This window comes from Martes martes (genome assembly GCF_963455335.1).
Source record: "Martes martes genome assembly, chromosome: 13".
NCBI classification, from domain to species: domain Eukaryota; kingdom Metazoa; phylum Chordata; class Mammalia; order Carnivora; family Mustelidae; genus Martes; species Martes martes.
The window spans coordinates 16,651,329-16,670,572 of record NC_137901.1 but is presented as its reverse complement, the minus strand read 5'-3'; the positions used below and the strand labels follow the sequence as shown (position 1 = coordinate 16,670,572).

Sequence of the window (19,244 nt, the reverse complement as noted above, 5' to 3'; positions counted from 1 at the left end):
CCGGCGGGGGGTGGGGTTGCTGAAGGGAATTTGGAATTTTAGCAAGCCAGCTGTGATCTAAGACAAGGTTACTGTTTGTGGACCATTACTGAGGAAACGAACAAATGTTCCCCACATTTTCCGCTGGATTTGCCAGTTGCACCAGTGGACATCTGAGAGATTCCTCTTTTCAGCTCCAGATCAAACAGACCCTTTTGCTTTCCATTCTTGTGTTTTTCAGTGAAAATGTGACTGTGTTATATTTCTCTGAATATTACACTAAGCCCTACTGCAGATACGGGCCATTCCTCGTGGGCCTCTTTCTGAGCATTTTCATGCACCAAAACCACCAGGCAAACATTCTTAAAACCAAGGTAAGCTTGCCCCATACCTCACTGTAAGGGCTGGGTCTTCTTGGGACTGGAGTGGCCCATTTGGCCAGGCTCGTCAAAAGGCATGGCCAGGGGGTGCCTGGGTGGCTCAGTGGGTTAAGCCTCTGCCTTTGGCTCAGGTCGTGATCCCAGGGTCTTGGGATCGAGCCCCGCATCGGGCTCTCCGCTTGGCGGGGAGCCTGCTTCCTCCTCTTTCTCTGCCTACCTCTCTGCCTACTTGTGATCTCTGTCAAATAAATAAATAAAATCTTAAAAAAAAAAAAAAAAAAGCCACGGCCAGGAGTCTGACTGCTCAGTACTTCATTGGGTTGTGGTGTGTTAACAGTGTTTCCTGGTGCTAGAGAATAAGAATGACCTTATGTTTTTGCCGGAGCCTGATTCTCTGCTTTTCTCACTGAGGTGGTGTTCTACCGATTGGAGGCTTGGTACAGACCCAGAGAACTCACTGATATGGGAAAAACCCACCCATTGAGTTTGCACGGGCAAGGTCCTCTTCTGGAAGGGCATGGTTACATTTAATAGCACAAGCTTCTTGGTTTCTATAGACAGGATTCTTGGTAAATTCAATGGCTCCATCTGGGCATCGGGACACAAGGTGTCTAAGGGGAATGAAGCTGTTACTTTGTCTTCCAGGTAAAATTGCTTCCCTGGCTCCTTTGTGGTTAATCTTTCTGGCTCGCCATCCAACCTCATTACTCAAGCCAGAAGCCTGTGTTCATCTTTGATGTGTCCTCCTCATTGAACCCTCCTCCCAGGCAGTCCTCCACCAAGCTCCCCTATTGTTTCTCCTGTCCAGCTAACCTCGCTGAAGTTCTTCTCGTCTCTTGCCTGGACTTCTTGTCTTGTCCATCTCAAATCCACCCTTGGGGCAATCTATTTAAAACACTACTTTGGTGTTGCCCTTGAACGGTGCAAAAGCTCTTCATATGGCTTTTCATTGACCCACAAGACCTTGAAGGTAGACCATGTCTTACTTACTTCTGAATCCCCAATGTCTGGTTCTGAAATCACTGAAAGCACTTAGTAAACATTTAATTAAAATTAATTAATTAAAATTAATTAACAAATGATTAAAAATCACTTAATAAACAAATGAATGAAGGATAATGTGCTTTTCAGTGGATGAAGGGCCAAGAATTCCTTTGAACTATTAGGGTACAGTGATAGCCCCATATCTCCTCTGTTAAGCCCTACCTTTGTTTGCCTAGGTCTTGTGGGTACCTCACCTAGATGCTCCAGAGAAGAGGCCCTTGTCCTTGGAAAATCTTGTGTTGCTCACAGAAGGAACAGGAGATAGGGCTTCACTAGAGAGAATTGTTGTAACAAGGACTATGTGACTTTTCCTGTAGTTTGGAGTTTCCCCTGAAAATGCACAACTCTTGTAGATTACAACAGAGTGCCATTAAAGAGATGCTTCGGTGTCATCCAGGTTCCAGGGTGTCCAGGGAGCTGAGGGGAAACCCAAGATGACACAGAGCATTTGCAAACACTCCGGGCATTGAGTCCGGACCAAGGCGTGTGGAGTGAGAACACAGGTCAAGCTGATCTGGAGAAACAAGGTAGAAGGGATGTGTACACCAGGTTCAAAACTCTAGAAGCCAGAAAATAAGAACACAGAGTCCAAGCTGGAGGCAGCCAGGGCCCTATATCCTGTGCTAGGAATGAGATGAGGCAGGGTGCATTACCAGTGAAAGAGTGAAGGGCATCATCCTAGCCCAAAAGACGGGGCTTGTGGAGAGCTCCCTGACCCCCCAAGGAAACGCCTTTCCTCCCATGTAGCCAGAGCCTAGTGCAGGAATCAGAGGCCAAGGTCGGGGGGGAGAGCTTCTCTTTAAAGACTAGACTGTGGACTGAGAAGATGCTAGTTTGGTTCAATGGAGAGGTCATCGTAGCAACTTGGGAACTGGAACAAAGAAGCAAGAGAGATTCTTGGAAAACAGGTGTGAGTCCAAAAAGGTCAAGTGAGGTAACATAAGATCTAAGATCTTGAACTGGGCCTGGCAATAGAATTTGATCCATGGGGCTCTTCTCTGAGCTGGAAAGTTCTCCATTCCTCCACTCCTGCTGCCATTTCATGGCCCCGATGATGAGGTTGCAGCCCAGGCACAGACCACGTGCTGGAAGCCTTGCCTTGTTGGTGGGCACAGAACCAATCCAGGAGCCTTTTTAGGTTAAGGAACAGAATGGGAGGTCAGGAGTGGGTTAGAACATTACCTTTTCTTTTTTCCCTTCTTTCATTTAATAGTTACTTGAGATTCACAGCAAGTTGCAAAAATAGTACAGAAAGTAAAAAAAAAAAAAAAAAAAATAGTACAGAAAGTCTTGTGTACCCTTGACCTAGGTTTTTTCACTGGTAACAGGCAACCAAGAAATGGACATTGGACACTGGATAATGCATAGGTCTTGGAGCCACCAGTTTTATGCTCACTCATTTGCGTGTATATAGTTTTGTACAACTTTAGCACATGGAGAGTTGTGTAACCACGACCACAAACAAGGTACACGACTCTGTTGTCACCACAACAATCTCCCTTGTGCTAACTCTTCATGGTCACGTGCCCCACCCTCCCCTACCCCGCCCCAACCGGGGCCCCTTAGAACCGCTAGTCCGAACCTTCTATTTTAGACTAGATTTTAGTTGGGCACTGATTGAGGTTTACAAATAGACACCTAAAATGACACTAATGAGAGGAAAAACTGAATTCGTGGAAGAGGAAGTAAATACGCCATGTCCAGAACGGGCTTGACCCACGTCTCTCCTTCCCCCGTAGACCCAGGCCGTGCTGGGGTGGATTTGCTCCCTGTCCACCCTGTTCATAGTGGTCGCTCTGGCGTACGTGGTGGATGACAGCCCGGCCACCTCTTCGTCCGCCGTTGCTCTGTACCAGGCCCTGCACCGGACCCTGTGGGCGGCGGCCGTGGGCTGGGTCATGCTGGCGTGTCAGGAAGGCTACGGAGGTATGATGCCGCGGGGGCTGTTCTTAGGGGCTCACGCCGTGTCCCTTTAAAGGCGACACACGCGAAAACACGGCGTACACAGGAGGGCTTTTTTATTTGCTGGAGTGGTTGGTATGGACAATTTGTTTATATCCTGGGGGGAGAAATGCTTGCATATTCTGTTTTGGATTTTTACCCTGGTTTATGTACAAATGCAGGTTCCGAAAGGAAAATCTGCAGCCTTTCCAATGAAGCTAGTTTAGAAGCTGGAAGAGAAAGACAGAGTCACGTAGTGAGAACAAAAATACCGGTGCCAGAGACAAAAGTTCTGGTCACACTCACTCTGGGCCTTCGGGTATAGACTGAGTAGTTCCCAAAATCCCCTTCAGCCCTTCGATGAAGCAGGTAAACTGTCTCTCCTGGGCCCGGCTTTTTATGCCTGGAGAAGTCAAGCAGAATGGGCTTCAATGGAAAGGCAGGGATTTTCTCCAGATTAGAAATGTGTTTTCAAGTCACCTGACGCTTCCCCCCTTTCTTTTCTGCTTGGCACGAGGTAGGAAGTGGATGCTTGAGGTGTCAGAAAATGGCAGGAGAACACTTAGCAAGAATCATCCAGACAAGGTTCTGGCCGCACACTGCTCAGAAGTCCTAAAGCGATGGAAGCAGAGCCAGGGGGAGCCATGACCTCTTTCTAACCTAGTGAAACACTCAGGAGGGGGTTCCAGGTGGGCCTGTGAACCCAACCCAGTTAGCCTCAGCAGAAGTGTTTGGAAATCATGGTTTAAGGAGAAAAATGATCAATTGATTCCAAGAGCTGCGGATTGAGCCCAGGCTTATGCCGGGCCCCACGGAGAACCTCACCCACACGATCCCAGGTGACCCTGGCCGTACCGCTGTGGGCAGAACTATCAGGAGCTGTTTCTGTGTGAGAGAGACGGCGCCTGGCGATGAAGGAACTCGTGAAGGTCACACAGCTCAGTAGTGGCTGAGCTAGAAAATGAAACCCAGATCAAGTGCAAAGCCATTGCCCAAAGCCCATGACCTTCATTTCTGTGCAACACACCCCTCTTAGATGTTTGATTGGTAAATTTGTTTTTGAATTTGGTGAGCATATAACGATGAGGGATTTGTCCCTTAATACTTAATAGTAAAAGCTTTTCCTTATATGGAGAAATGACATTAACAAAGAAATAGGCTGCATTCTCTCTGACTGATGTATTTGCATTTCTGGGCAGCTGTATGAATCACATGACCACACCTAACACTGTTCCCATCCAGTGACAATGACCCTAAGCTGTCGCCAGAGCCTCAGAACACAGGCAGTTAGTCCCCCCTGGCCCATGAGAAGGGGGCAAACATCACAGCATTCCTGTCTAATGTGAGAAGTCATGCTAAATGAAGACTTAACCTGCTAGGGGGAGTGATTCAGGTCAAGTTAGAAGATTAATCTAATTTGTGGCATTATCATCACGGTGGATGGTTATTAGGCTGAGTATGGGTGATATCTCCCTTCATCCAGGTGACAGACAAGCCCTTTGGTCGTTCTTGGGCGATATTATCTTTTCAAAGTGTGTTGTCATTAGCTGATCACAACTATCTTGGTGTGACTGACGTTCTAGCTTTGCACCTCCGACACTATTTTAAGACCTCAGGATTGGTTAGTAGGTGAAGGTAGGAGGTGATAGGCAAGATACAATTCTAGAAAATATGTATCCACCTGGTGACCTTTAGAAAAATATGTCTATAAAGGAACATTTGAAGAAGCGTTTCGCTGAGACTCTCGGGGTGTGAGGGGATCCTGATGGCTCAAATCATCTGTCGCCATCTCAGTCAGAGCCAGTGTAGACCACAGGGTCTGGTTCCGTGCAAAGCCATGTTCTGTTGAGTTGCCAGAGTCATCTTCTGACATTCATTCCTCTGGTTAAAACCTTTCAGGGCTGCCCTCTCTCCTCCAGCAATGATCCTCAAACTTTAATAATATATGGACCCAGGGGCACCTGGATGGCTCAGTGGGTTAAACCTCTGCTTTCAGCTTTGGTCATGATCTCAGGGTCCTGGGATTGAGCCCCACTTCGGGCTCTCTGCTCAGCAGGGAGCCTGCTTCCTCCTCTCTCTCTCTGCCTGCCTCTCTGCCTACTTGTGATCTCTGTCTGTCAAATAAATAAATAAAATCTTTAAAAAGAAAATAATATATGGACCCATTCCAAAGGAATAAGTAGTCTTTAAAACCCCTGTATTGGCTTAAATTAAATTTTAATTCTAATTTTACCTTAACATGAACAAATATAAAGCTAGACACAAATTTTTATGTTTATAGCACACAAATTTATAAAGCCAAAACAAACTTATAAAGTAACTATAAAAACGGGGCACCTGGCTGGTTCAGTCGGTAGGGTGTGTGACTCTTGATCTTGGGGTTGTGCGTTCAAGCCCCAGGTTGGGTGTGGAGATTACTTAAAAATAAAATCTTAAAAAAAATAGGGTAACCATAAAAATATAAAACCAATAAAATTTGAATTAACAGCATTAATTTAATGTGATTAATAGTTGACTAGAGCTTGTGACATGAACAGGATATTTTTTGCTTTAGGAATGTACTTTTGTGTTGGGTTTACCTGTGCTCTTTGCTGACTTAATTTTTCTACAACTATATTGTTAATTCCCCAGTAATATCTTGGTTGATCTTATCCCCTGGCACTCACCTGGGGGCAAATGAATCTGGTCTGTGAGTCCGCTTCTATTTATTCACTCAATCTCATAAGATACTTACCAAATGCTTGATTTATGTCAAGCACTGAGATGCAGGGGCTATAAGCAACCGACAAGAAAAAAAAATCTCTCTCTTGTAGGAGATCACAGAGGGTAGGGGAAGTAGAGAGACCAGGAGACTCTAGTAAGCCGGATAATGGTCCCCAAGATTTGAGGTCTTATTGGGACCTTGTAGATACGGCGGCAAACATGAGATTGGAAGATGGGGTGATCATGCTGGCTTATCCAGGTGGGCCCTAAATGCAGTCACATGTATCCTTAAAAGAGGAGAGCAGAGGGAGATTTGACAGACACACAGAGGAGATGGGGATATGAAGATAGAGCAGAACGTTGAAAATGCTGATGTTGACGGGAGTGGCCACAAGGCAAGGAAAGCCAGAAGCCACGGAAAGCTGGAGGAGACAAGGAGTGGGTTCTCCCCTAGAGCCTCCAGAGGGAGAGTGACCGTGTCAACAACCATGATTTCAGCCAGTGATACTGGTTTTGGGCTTCTAGTCTCCAGAATGACAAGAGAATCCATTTTGGTTGTTTCAAGCCACCGTGTTTTTGCAATTTGTTATAGCAGCCATCGGAAACAAATCCGGAGCCATAGTAAGTAAATACATTTATAATATAATATATTTATAATATAATTCCAGTGCAGATGTGTATAGTGATTAAGAATAAAGCAGGACTCGGAGCGTGACTGGAGTCGGGGTGCATTTGCAGGCATCGTGGGCAGAGGGAATGGTGTGGCGGAGGTCTCAAGACGGGAACGAGCTCAGTGGGCAGGAGAACAGCTAGAAGGCCAGGCAGATAGCAATCAGGATCAAGGTGGGAGAGAGATGGGAATGAGGACACAGAGGAAGGGGGGAAGCCAGGTCTTGCAAGGATCTTCATGGCCATGGGGGAGAATCTGGATTTTATTTTAAATGTCATGTCACATCATCTGACCTGTGATTTAAAAGATTACTCTAGATGTTGCGTGGGGACTGTCGGGCAGCAAGGAGAGCAGAGAGACCAACAGATGTGTTAGGAACCCACTGTAGAGGTCCATGGAGGAGGGGCCCGTGGTGGATTCGATGAGGGGCTTCATAGAGGAGATGCGGAGAAAGGGTCCGATTGAGATAGATAGTTTTAGAGATAGAATGGCTGTGCTCTGTGGAATATGGGAGAAAGAACAGAGTCTGGGATGGCTCCAAAGATTTTGTCATGAGCAACTGAAACCACTTGATTCATTACTGAGCACTCAAGATGAGGCTTGTGGAAAAGAAAGAAGTTTTTCTTTTCTTTTCTTTTCTCCTCTTCTCTTTTATCTTCTCTCTCCTTCTTTCCTTTCCTTCTTCCTTTCTTTCTTTCCTTCTTTCTTCTTGGCTTAAGACAACAGAAATGGATTCTCTCATAGTTCTGGACACTAGAGACCCCTAATCAAGGTGTTAGCAAAGTCCTTCCAGAAGCCCTGTGGGGATCTGTTCCTTGCTCTCTCCTGATTCCTCCTTCCCCTGTGGCTGCCAGCAAACCCCAAGGTCCCTGGTCCGTGTGTGCGTCACTCCAGTCTCTGCCTCTGTCTTCACATGGCTTTCACCCAGTTCCTCTCCTCTGTGTGTTTGTGTCTCCTTTTCTGTCTCTTATAAGGACACTCATTTCTGGATTTGAGGCCCACTGTAATCCAGGATAATCTCATCTTGAGTTCCTTACCTTTGTTCCATCTGCAAAGACCCTCGTTGCAAATAGAGCAAGGTTCCAGATGGACATAGCTCTGGGAGAACACTCTTCAACCCCCTGCAGAGAACAGGAAGTTCTGTGCAAGAGGGATGTATCCTTGCACTTAATTTTAATTAAATTAAATTAAATAACCCAAAGTGGGTTGCGGCTATCATGTGTGACAGCACAGTTCCAGAGTTAGAGCAGGTTACGGAATATTTGTCCTGAAAGGGACTAGAAGCTGACCAAATGCAAGCCCGTCCATGACAGATGACAAGTCCGGGGCCTGGCGATGCCACTGCATCGTCCCAAGGCCCAGCGGCTCCTGTGCCGCACCTGGAGCCAGAACCAAAGCTGGGGGAAGGACTTTGCACCTCGTTTTACACGTGCATGTTTTGTGCTCCAGGCGATTGTAAACTATATTAGCATTTCTCATTTTTCTCATACTCCTGCAAAGGGAAGTGCTTTTTGTTTTTTGTTTTGTTTTCGTTTGGGGCACATTCCCTTAAAAAATGAGAAGAATAGGGGCGCCTTGGTGGCTTAGAGGGTTAAGCCTCTGCATTTGGCTCAGGTCCTGATCTCAGGGTCCTGATCTCAGGGTCCTGGGATCGAGCCCCGCGCATCGCATCGGGCTCTCTGCTCAGCGGGGAGCCTGCTTCCTCCTCTCTCTCTGCCTGCCTCTCTGCCTACTTGTGATCTCTCTCTCTGTCAAATAAATAAATAAATAAAATCTTTTTTAAAAAATGAGAAGAATAAAGACTTTCTTCGAGGACATTCACACCCCCAGGAGTGGGGTCCCAAGGGAGTGGGGATGGCCCTGCTGAGCGGGAGAGACGCTCCCCAGGCCTGTGAACCGCGCTGTTGGGTCCCTCCAGGTCCGGTGAACCGGCTGCTCTCTTGCCAGCTCTGGACTCTGCTGGCCAGCATCAGTTACGCCTGCTACTTGGTGCACCCTATCCTCATCGTGCTCTACAACGGGCTTCAGGAAACGCTGATTCACTACACCGACACCAACATGGTGAGTGAATCCCTGCTCGTGGCTTGGGGTGTGACTCTCTGGTCCCTTCACTGCTGGAGCCCCAGAGCCACCCACTGGTTTGGGGAGAAGCACGTTGCATTGTTGACAGGAGCCTGATGTCCTTTGTTTTACTGGAGGGAGGGCTTCAGAAGACTATCTTTCTTTGATTGCATTTATTCTAGTTTTAATGCTGAGGGCAGTCTATTACAGATCCATTTCGTACAGCCAGGAGTCTGGTAGTAAGATTGTATCCCTCTGCCCCTTTTTCTCTCCAGTTCTATCTTTTCTCCGGACACTGTTTGCTGACCTTCATCGCTGGGTTGGCCCTGACGCTGTGCGTAGAAAAACCGTGTCAGGAACTGAAGCGGCACCTGCTGGGATCAACACCTGCAGGGCCGTGAACGAACATTCTGGTAAAACCGGGAAGAATGGATGGGTTTGCCCTGCTGGTGATGAGCAAAAGCAGGCGTGGTCTCGTTTATCCAACAAATGTTTGTCCCCCTGGCAAGGAGTGTGAATCTGATTTTGTGAATGTTTAAGATATACAACTTCTCTGTGCTTAATTCATGAAAGAGTTTGAGTGTTTGCTATATAAAAGAGTTCTGTGACAGCCTATTTACTAGCATAATAATCACCCTCTAATGTATCTTCTCAGAAAAAAAAAAAAAAAACCTTGGATTTTTGGGGTCTTGTCCTCCATTGTATTTTCTCTACTAGTGATCACAGGAAAATAGCAAACCTCACGAATTTAATGTCATTTGGGTTATAATGTTCCCTTTTCTTGGTAAAATCACAGCATGTAGTTTTTCATGTCATAATTGTCTTTGTGTTTTCACGACACCTTTGTAGACTTGTAACTTTATCCTGGAGCCTCAGGACTGTATGACCCACTGGAGTGCCCAATTCATGAGTGCATGGTGACAGGCCTTCCAAACATTATCTATTTTACAGTGTGGTGCCTGTTAAGGGTTGAATGTGTCCACTGAAAAAGATACAAAGTACGAATCTTCTAGCATCTTAGAATGTGACCTGTTTAGGGGTTAGGGTTTTACAGGGGTGATCAAGTTAAAGGGAGTTCATGGGGGGAGGCAGCCCTAATCCAAGGTGACTAGCATCCTAATAAAAAAGGGGAAATCTGGACATAGAGACAGATTTGCACAAATGGAAGAAGAGGTGAAAACATACAGAAATAAGGTGGCCCCCACAAGCCAAGAAACACCAAGCAGACGCAGAAGCTAGAGGAGGCAAGGAAGACCTCTTCCCCAGAGCCCTCGGAGAGAAAACAGCCCTGCCGAGAACTTGAGTTAGGACCTCAGCTTTCCAGAACCGTGAGGGGGTACACATCTGTCGTGGTAAATCAGCTAGTGTGAGGTGCTTTGTTACAGTAGCTCTAGGAAAGAAACACAGTCTCTCAACAAAACTCCTAACAGAGAAGGACGAGACCCTGGTGAATGGTTTCCATCCCAACCCCTCGGTTTCCAGCAGCAAGGCCTAGAAACGGAGAGCTTTATAAGGCTAGGGTGTCCAGATTATCAGACTTGTGTTCCTCCCCGGGCGTGTGATTTCACGCTAACTGTCCCTACTCACATAGGCTTAACGTCATGTTTAACAACCCTCTCGTTGTGTACTTAAGTATCAAAGGATTTATTAACCATCATGGGCTACAAGGAGCTAATTAGCACGGAACGCTCCCCATCTCTGTGTGCACTATTTCTCTCCAAGAGGATCTGTTAGGAGGACCACTGGGGGTGGGGAGGGCTGCTAACCTCAAATCCTTCGAAAGGGCAGTTGACAGCTAACCTTGTCATTTTCTGGCTCACTCTGGGGACCCACATCTCCTGGAGGCCTGGTCTAGTCTGCTGATAGAATCTGATGCGAGCGAGGAGACAAGCTGGCGTATTCAGGGTCTGTATTAGAAAGCACCAAGTTGGCTCTCTGGGTAACTCCTAAAGTTCATGGAGATCCTTGGGAGCCCCCTGGTGGCGGATTTGGCACCTGACCCCCTCAAACTTAGACCTCAGAGATCTTGAGGGTGGGTGGAGTTTACAGGAGGAACACTACAATCTGGACAGACCCCAGTGGGAAATGACTCGCCTGCCAACGTTGCTGGGCAGTCAAATTGCAGAGGGCTTCTAGTTATGAGGCTAGCAACCTGGGGCCCATGGGAAAAAAAAAATAACCTCTCCACTATTGCAATTTCATAAAATATAAAGCAGGGACAGAGAAATCCAATTTTGTTCTAGCTTTTGTTTCGATCTGAAATTCCCTAGGAGTTTAAGATTTATAGAATGTGGGGACCTTCTTTGGATTCTGAAACAAGCTGTAAAAGAGCATATGACATTTATGAGACAGTTGGAAATTTGAACACCGCCTGGATATTCGATGATATTAAGGACTTACTAATTTTTTAATGTGATAGTGGTATTGCAGTAATTTTTTAACAGTCCTTATGTTTTAGACACATACTGAAATATTTACAGGCAAAATGGTAAAATCTTGTATTTGCCTCAGGATAATATCAGAAGGAAATGAGATAGATAAAACAAGATTGGGCATGTAGTGATCGTTTTTGAAGCTGGGTGATAGATATGTGGCACGTCATTATACTTTTTTTTTCTATTTTTGTATAAAAAACTCAAGCAAATAATAATAATAAACTCATGGAAATTTATAGAGACAGCAACATTAGTATAGAGTAAGCAAGCATCACCTGATGGGGGCCTCCTCTAATTCTCCTTAAATTCTGATCCATGTTTCATCCCCACATACCAGCCCATGGATAAAAATAGGTCATATTGACAGTATAGTCACCCGCGGCAGGTCTAAAGGAACTCCAGCCCTCCTTAAGTTCCTCCTGACTGGTCTTGGGAGAGTCTAGGAGTATCTTGCTTGTCTTGTAAACACTGGACTCCCCTAAGTCCTTTTTAAATGGTGCAGGCTCTCCTTCGAGCTGTGCCCTCCCCCACCTTGCCCTCAGACTGCTGAGAGCTGTTGGTGGGGGTGGGGGGGCAGTGCCTCCTACACCTGCTGTCCCCACTCCACTCTCCAAAGCATGCCGCCTTCTCCTCCGCCTTCTCTGGGCAGGAGGTGGGCCGGGCTGGTTCGGTGCTCAGGCCACTGTGTCCATTCACAGCACAAATGATCTCCACAAGCGGCACCAACAGGTAAGTCCCCTCTGCCCCCCTTGTGCCATCTGTGTCGTCTCGTTCAGGCTTTGATGCAGTCCTGCTAACGGCTGGGGCTGTTTTTATAGAAACTGCTCTTGCAGATTTTCCTTGTAATAGAGGTCGTTCTCCCTTGGATACACTATGAGTCTGTGGGCGCTGGGACGGAGGGTGAATAGAGTGGCTATTTCCTCTTTACATTTCCACCCCGTTTGCCACTGGCCCTGACCGCCACGGCCGGCGCACAGCAGGTGTTCAGTACATGGCCGCTGAAATAGTGATGGAATCAATCCCTTGACTTTTTAAGGGGAATTCTCTTCCAGGAGGCTCCTCGCACATACAGGTGGGCACCTCTTAACCAGGTCTTAGATATGTTCGGTTTTATAAGAAATTTTCCCCCAAATGACCCAACCAGACCCCAGTTCCGAGGTGCCAAAGTACTTAAAAGGGTGAGAAGCCTTTACTACAATAGTCCATAGACCCCAACTGGAACTAAAACAGTGCTGTGCTCCTATAGACTCGGAGGCAGCCATTTTTGGTGACCCACCCACCTTCACGTCCCCTCCTCCCTCCCTAAACCGACTCTGACGTTCTAGCACTTTGGTACCCAGACACAGGAGAAGACTCATACTCAGGAAGAGCCAGTTGGGGAGGGGGGGTCCCTTGGTGCTTTGGCCCGTGATTGGCCCAAGTGTGGTCATGTGACCCAGCTCTGACCAATGAGACCTAAGGAGCCGTGTGCCGGGGACTTCTGGGAAAGATCGAGATGGGAAGGGTTTGGGAGCGTGATGGAGGAAGCGGTTCTCGTCTTCGTCCTTCCGTGTGCGGAGGGCGTGGTGCCGCTGGGAGTTGTGGCCGCCTCCCGTGAGAAGGGAGGCGGCGAGGGGACAGGCTGAGGCTGATGCAGGGACTGGGGGCTGCCTGGCCCCGCTGAGGACGCAGACACTGTGCAGCCGCGTGGTGTCGGGGTTTGTGTGCTGAAGGCTCCTGAACCCAGCACGCAGGTCTCCACCGTCCAGGGAGGAGACTGGAAGTTGCTTCCTGCAGGATTCTGACTGGCCTAAGACGGAACCCCCAAACATATGGATATAAAGGCTCTCCCCCAAATGGCCTCGCCAGTGAGGCTCACAGTGGACGCCTTCAAACCATAGGCTCAAAGTGGCGTGACCACCTTGTCCCCATTTGCTCGGGATTTTGTCAGTGTTCGCACCGATCTCCCGTCCCCGCACGCACGGCTCTGTCCTGGGCAAACGGGTGAGCGGCCCCTGAGCGCGTCCATCCGCTTTCTATTCTATTTATTTGTTTTTAAGATTTTATCAATTCCATAGAAGGAGGGGCGGAGGGAGAGGGAGAGGCAGAGAATTCCAAACAGACGCGGCCCTGAGCGCGGAGCCCCAGGCCGGACGCCGTCTCAGCACCCCGAGACCTGACTCAGACCTGAGCCGTGGCCTGAGCCAAAGCAAGACTCGGACGCTGCACCGGCTGAGCCGCCAGGCGCCCCTCCAGCGGCTTTCTACTTCCTCACTCAACGGTGAGCAGAGAACCAAGGTTCCCGCAAACCTGGGAAAGGGCTTTAACACCTGGAAGACTGCGTCTAAGAGGAACACGCAGCGCCAAGGAATTTGGAGGGAAGGAAGAGGTTTCACGGGGAAAAGCAAAGCTTCCAGAACTATCGCTGTCGTTGAGTGGAGAGCAGAGACTGCCTCCGGTAGACAGGCCGAGACAAAGAAGTGATTGTTCTTTCTGTAACTTATAACCAAACATTTCCAGTAACCCTCTGTTTTATTTATAAGGACTTCAGGAATATTAACAGGAATGTCAGAAATCCTGTTTGGAGGGAGTTCTCGTGTCTTAGGGCAGCCAGAGCTGGGAAGAACGGCCTGGGGCTTCATTTTGCTTTGGATTAAGGAAGGGACAAAGGGCTGGATATTTCAGCAGATTGTGGAGTATGAATAATAATGTTTTCATTACTTAAAATGTAATAATGTTTATGTTTTATTAAACATTATGTAATGTTTATGTTTTTATTACTTAAAATGTTAATCAGATTTTTAAAATACATTGATTATGACTAGGAATGTGTTAATATATGCTTTTAAGTGACAAGAGAAGTTTATGTAGTTTTTCGTTTTTATTCGATGAGCTCACAGAATCATGTGTGATCCTGCACCTTTTGTCCCTATGCTTATTAGATGAATTTTTTCTTTGTTTAATTTTAATTTCTTAAAAGATTTTATTTATTTATTTGAGAGAGAGAGTGAGAGAGAATGAGTGAGGAGAGAAACAGAGGCAGAGGGAGAAACAGGCTCCCTGCTGAGCAGGGAGCCCATTGCGGGGCATGATCCCAGGATCCCGGGATCATGACCGGAGTCAAAGGCAGACGCTTAACCAACTGAGCCACCCAAGCACTCTCTTTTTCTTTTTTTAAATTGAGATTATAATTTACAAAAACTTATAAAATTGCACACTTTTGTGGGTTTTGACAAATGCAGTTTGTCATCACCACCATGAGCAAGGTATCGAATTCCATGACTCCTCAAAATTTCTGGGGCTCCTTTATTGCCCCCAGCCCTTAGCAACCATCCATTTTCCATCCCTATAGTCCTGCCTTTTCCAGATGTACTTATTTTTTAAAGTTTATTTTTTAAAAATATAAAATATTTCTTTTTTTTAAAAGATTTTATTTATTTATTTGACAGAGAGAGATCACAAGTAAGCAGAGAGGCAGGCAGAGAGAGAGAGGAGGAAGCAGGCTCCCTGCAGACCAGAGAGCCCGATGTGGGACTCGATCCCAGGACACTGAGATCATGACCTGAGCCGAAGGCAGAGGCTTAACCCACTGAGCCACCCAGGCACCCAAAATATAAAATATTTCAAACATTCCAAGGAGTCTAAGGAAATGAAAGAATTGATAGCCCACATATCCATCATCCCTAATAAACACAGGGTAACATTTTGCCATTTTTCTTTCTAATGTGTTTCTGTTTAAAGAATAAAATATTGTAAACACAATGTAGACCTCCTCTATCCCATTTCCTTCCTCTCCTCTTACCCAAGTTTCATCTATGTTTTTATATTTTATTGATAACATCCATATGTCTATAAATGTTATGTAGTATGTTGTTTATAAGCACTGTGTGATTGGTTCCATGCTGTAACAGCCTTTCAAAATATGATTTTCCCCATTAAACATGGTCCATATAGCTGGGAATTCGTTTCTAATGTTCATAGTGTTTTCCTGAGTGCTTGTGTGCCTTAAATATTAATCCATTAACCATTGGTAGGTAGAACGTGGTTTTTCATTTTTGCAGAGGTAGTTGTAACAAACTCCTTGTGTGTTTTTCTTCGCGGAGATGTGTTAGTTTCCAGGGTATAGAGTCAGGAGAGTAATTGTAGAGTTATCAGGTGTATGTATATTCTGATAATGTTACACAGCTTTCCAAAGTGATTTTGCCAGTCTACGTCTCCACTAGTGGAAGAGGGGAGCAGACACCATTAGTCAAGACCTTCCCCAACACTTGGTTCTTTCAACTTGTCAATTTGCTGTTAAATCCCTGATGAGTATAAGGCAGGGTCTGATTACTTCTATTTTCATTTCCCTGTCTACCAGTGGGGTTGAGTGTTCTCCATGTGTGTAACGGCCCTTGAACCTTCTTTTTCAGACACTACGGCCCTTGGACCTTCTGTTTCAGAGACTGCCTACCATAGCCTTTGCCCATTCTTCTATGAGTATTTTCCTTGTTATTATTGCTTCTAAGATGTCCTTTCTATATTGTTGCCTACTTGTGTTGCAAATACTTTCTCCCTATCTGTGGCAACATTGTAAGTGATAAATGCTTTACATTTTAATGTAGGCAAATTTACCACTCTTTTCCTTTGGGCTGGCGAGTTTTGGGATTTTGTTCACAAAATCCATAGAAATGTTTTTAAAATATTTTCTCCATAGGGGAAAAGGCTCCAGTAAAAATTCCTGATCAAATGCTACAAGTCCTTGGATTCATTGTAAGGTGGTTTTGTAAGGTTATAAACAATGTAATACATTTGTAAGTTTCAATTAAAAAAATAGTGCTCCATGGGGCAGAGGGGATGATTTCGTCTTTCCAGGGGAGCTTTGGCAACGTCTGCATTTTTGTTGTTCTTCAGCGGCCAGAAGCCATGGATGCTGGGCAACATACTACAAGGCAGAGGCAGCTGGGTGGCTCCCTTGGTTAAGTGTTGGATTCTTGATCTCAACTCAGGTCTCTATCTCAGGGTTGTGAGTTCAAGCTCCATGCTGGGCTCCACGCTGGGTTGTGGAGCCTACTTAAAAACAAAGCAAAACAAAAAAACAAAACCCCCCAAAACCAAACATACTGTGTGGGATAGTTACACTCTCCCCCATCAAAGAATTATCTAGTAAAAGTCAATAGCAGCGCCCAGGTTGAGAAACTCTGAGTTTGGAATGATCGCTTTGATGGCTGTGTTCTCACAAGGCAGGAACAGTGAGGTACAGAGCCGCTACATGGAGGGACTTGGCGTTGTGTCTGGGGCTGTCAGTACTTAGACAAGTAACCCCGGGTCATTCTGTGTTGAACTTGGCAAATACACAGCAGCCAAGTGTGGCAAGTCTACTGGTGGAAACTTGGCGGAGAATGCCAGACAACCTAATATCTTTGCTCAGATCACAATGCGGGGGGGCGGTGGGGTGCTGCCCAGACTTTCTCCTCAGGGCCTTATTGCCATGCTGATGAACCCCAATATGCATTATCTGTATTATGCACTGTTTCAAGAGGCGCACCACATTTTCTGTTCTCAACCAAATTCTGTTTATTTCGTTGTTCATTAAAAAAATCATGTTATCCATCTTGACACGGTCAAGGTGCTTCTGCTTCTTTCTCTCTAAAATGATGGAATTTGACAATAGGAGGGGTTCTCCAATGCTGGTCTGTGTGGGCTGCAGAATCATCCGAGGAACTTTTAACAAACAAAGGTCCCCAGGATAAACCCCGGGGGATTTGCAGGTGGGGTGGGCCTCAGTCATCTAAACTCTTTTAAAAAATTCCTAAAGGATTCTAGTAAGTAGCCAACCGTGTTTTTGAACCACCAGACCCAGGCCCACAGAATGATGGGACTTGTTCGATGTCACAGAGTCTGAATTAATGACACTCATGTGCAAACAGCAACTTCTCCAAGACATGCACAATCATTTGGGGGCACTGGCTCCTGAAGCAGCCTCCATTCATGCGCCCATTCCTTTGGGAATTACATGTTCAACAAATGCTTACTTGCTCCTGTCACTGCCAGGCACGCTGCTACGCACTGGGAATACAATATTGACAAAAACAGAGGCAATTTCCGCTCCCTTTGATCCTTCAGTATCCCAGGTGAGGGTAATAATAAGAAGCAACACCACAAAAAAAAAAAAAGAAGAAGAAGAAGCAACACCACAAATACCTCATTACAACTTAGGTGAGAACTATGAAAACCTGACTCTGACTGGGAACCTCAGGAAGGCATTTCTGAGAAACCAGCCGGAAGCTGAGATTTGAAAGACAATGGCTGTGTTTATGGAGGCCTATTACATGGCACATACTGTTCTAGGCCAAGGCATTTAATCCTAACACAGCACCCTGAGGGAAGTTCTGTTCTCATCCTCACTTACACACACAAAAAATGAGGCACAGGGTAGGTCATTTGCCCAAGGCCACGTCCAGGTGGGGATCCCAAGATATAAACCTGAACAGTGTGAGTCCAGAGCCCACACTCTTAGGTACCACGTTCTGGGGCTTTCAGGATGAGGAGGGCTAACCAGGCAGGGCCTTTATGAAAAATTCCTTCCAGAAATTTGACTTGTGAGGGGAGGAGAGAGCCAATGGGGGGCTGGAGTGTCATGGGAGTTGTGAGGATAGAAAGACAGCACGTTTGCACTCCTTGCAGATTCTGAGAGGACCTTCTCCTCAACACCTGAAGGAAAATGAGGACCAAGAAGTTTAAGGAAGAGTCTCACAGCCAAGACCTGGCAGCTCGGGGCTCCTTCTCTGCAGCCTCACTCAGTCTCCCTACCTCTCCGCAGAAGGCCCCTTTGCTCCCCCCGGGTTCTGCAAACATGCTCAGGAGCTTCACAGAGACCACTGAGACCCTTCCAGAAGCCGGCAGCCTTCCAGATCCATGAAGGGGACGGGATGGACCTGCGCACTGAGCGCAGGTGATTCTTCCGGCATCAAATGAAGCTCGTGGCCTCACAAAGCCTTCTGAAGCATGGAGACGTCCCTTCTTGGGAAATGTCTTAATTTACACAGAGGGACCCGAGACAAATGTGTTTCAAGCCTGTGACGTGTCTTGATATTCTACCTTTCAGAGTCTGCTCTTAGGAATGTTGGAGAAATACATCAGCCGCTCATTACGTTCAAAAAATCCCAAATATTGTGCTCCATCGTAGGCCTCATGTCTGGACACTTGGTTGGCGAAGTCACTAGCCCAGGTCCCGAGATCTGATTTGGAGCTGCTGCTTGCCTCAAGGCAAGGAAGCAGGTGTAGTGATCGCCCCGACGGGGATAACGAGACGGAGCGTATCTGGGTCTAAGCAAATATCAGCAGCGTTTCACTGAGGAGTAGCAGGAAAGGTGGTGACAGAGGGACCGGATGGGAATGGCGGCAGCTGCCTCTGCCCGCGAGGCTACCCGGAAGCCACGCAACTAACTGCCTGACACCAGAGAGAGCAGGAGGGCGCTCTCTCTGCTCTGGAAATGGGTTCGCCGCAGAGAGCTGCTCTTCCCCCAGACTATGCCCTCCCAGCTGGGAGTCGAGGAGCCGCGTCCCCCCCGCCTCCTCGGCGAGGAGGGGCTGCTGAGCCGTGGTCTCCTGCCTTCTGGTGTCCAGCTGCCGGCCTTCTGCCTCAACATGGTAGCTTCTGGGATGATAAACGGGATGCTCTTAGGGCACAACCCACTCTGCTCTTGGATGTGACTATTTCTCAGGGGAACCCGAGGCTACACAAACCCGGCATATGGCCCTCCTGCGGCTGAAGGCCCGACACCTTTCAGGAGGAGAGTTTGAGGTCAGACACCTTCCCCAGTGGTATCTGCACCCAAGCAACTGCAGGACCAGAAGCTCAAGCTTGCCTTGCTGGCCCCTCTTTCTCTGGCCCCGGTGTGCTCCCTCATCAACAAGGCCATCGGCCAGGAGGCATGCTGGCTGCTTGGGGAGAGGCTGGCTGACATCCACGGAGGGCGCCATCTTGCTCACCTGATTACTAAGAGCTTCCTAGGCGGTGCTGCTCTTTGCTGACAGTCACATCGGATGCAATTATTGTCACCCTTGGGA

At 47.0% G+C, this 19,244-nt stretch overlaps 1 protein-coding gene across 1 annotated transcript in view; it reads left to right on the top strand.

Moving 5' to 3' along the window:
- LOC308354238 (O-acyltransferase like protein-like) overlaps nucleotides 1-9,433 on the top strand; it is a gene marked incomplete at its 5' end in the record, with an annotated part of 48,291 nt that extends 38,858 nt beyond the window's left edge. Inside the window, 4 exons of the mRNA XM_080821602.1 lie at nucleotides 221-353; nucleotides 3,143-3,329; nucleotides 8,636-8,778; nucleotides 9,054-9,433. Coding sequence (XP_080677728.1) covers nucleotides 221-353; nucleotides 3,143-3,329; nucleotides 8,636-8,778; nucleotides 9,054-9,179 — 589 coding nt within the window. The 3' untranslated portion in view covers nucleotides 9,180-9,433. The remainder of the gene's footprint in view (nucleotides 1-220; nucleotides 354-3,142; nucleotides 3,330-8,635; nucleotides 8,779-9,053) is intronic.
- Between the last annotated feature and the right edge of the window lie 9,811 nt (nucleotides 9,434-19,244).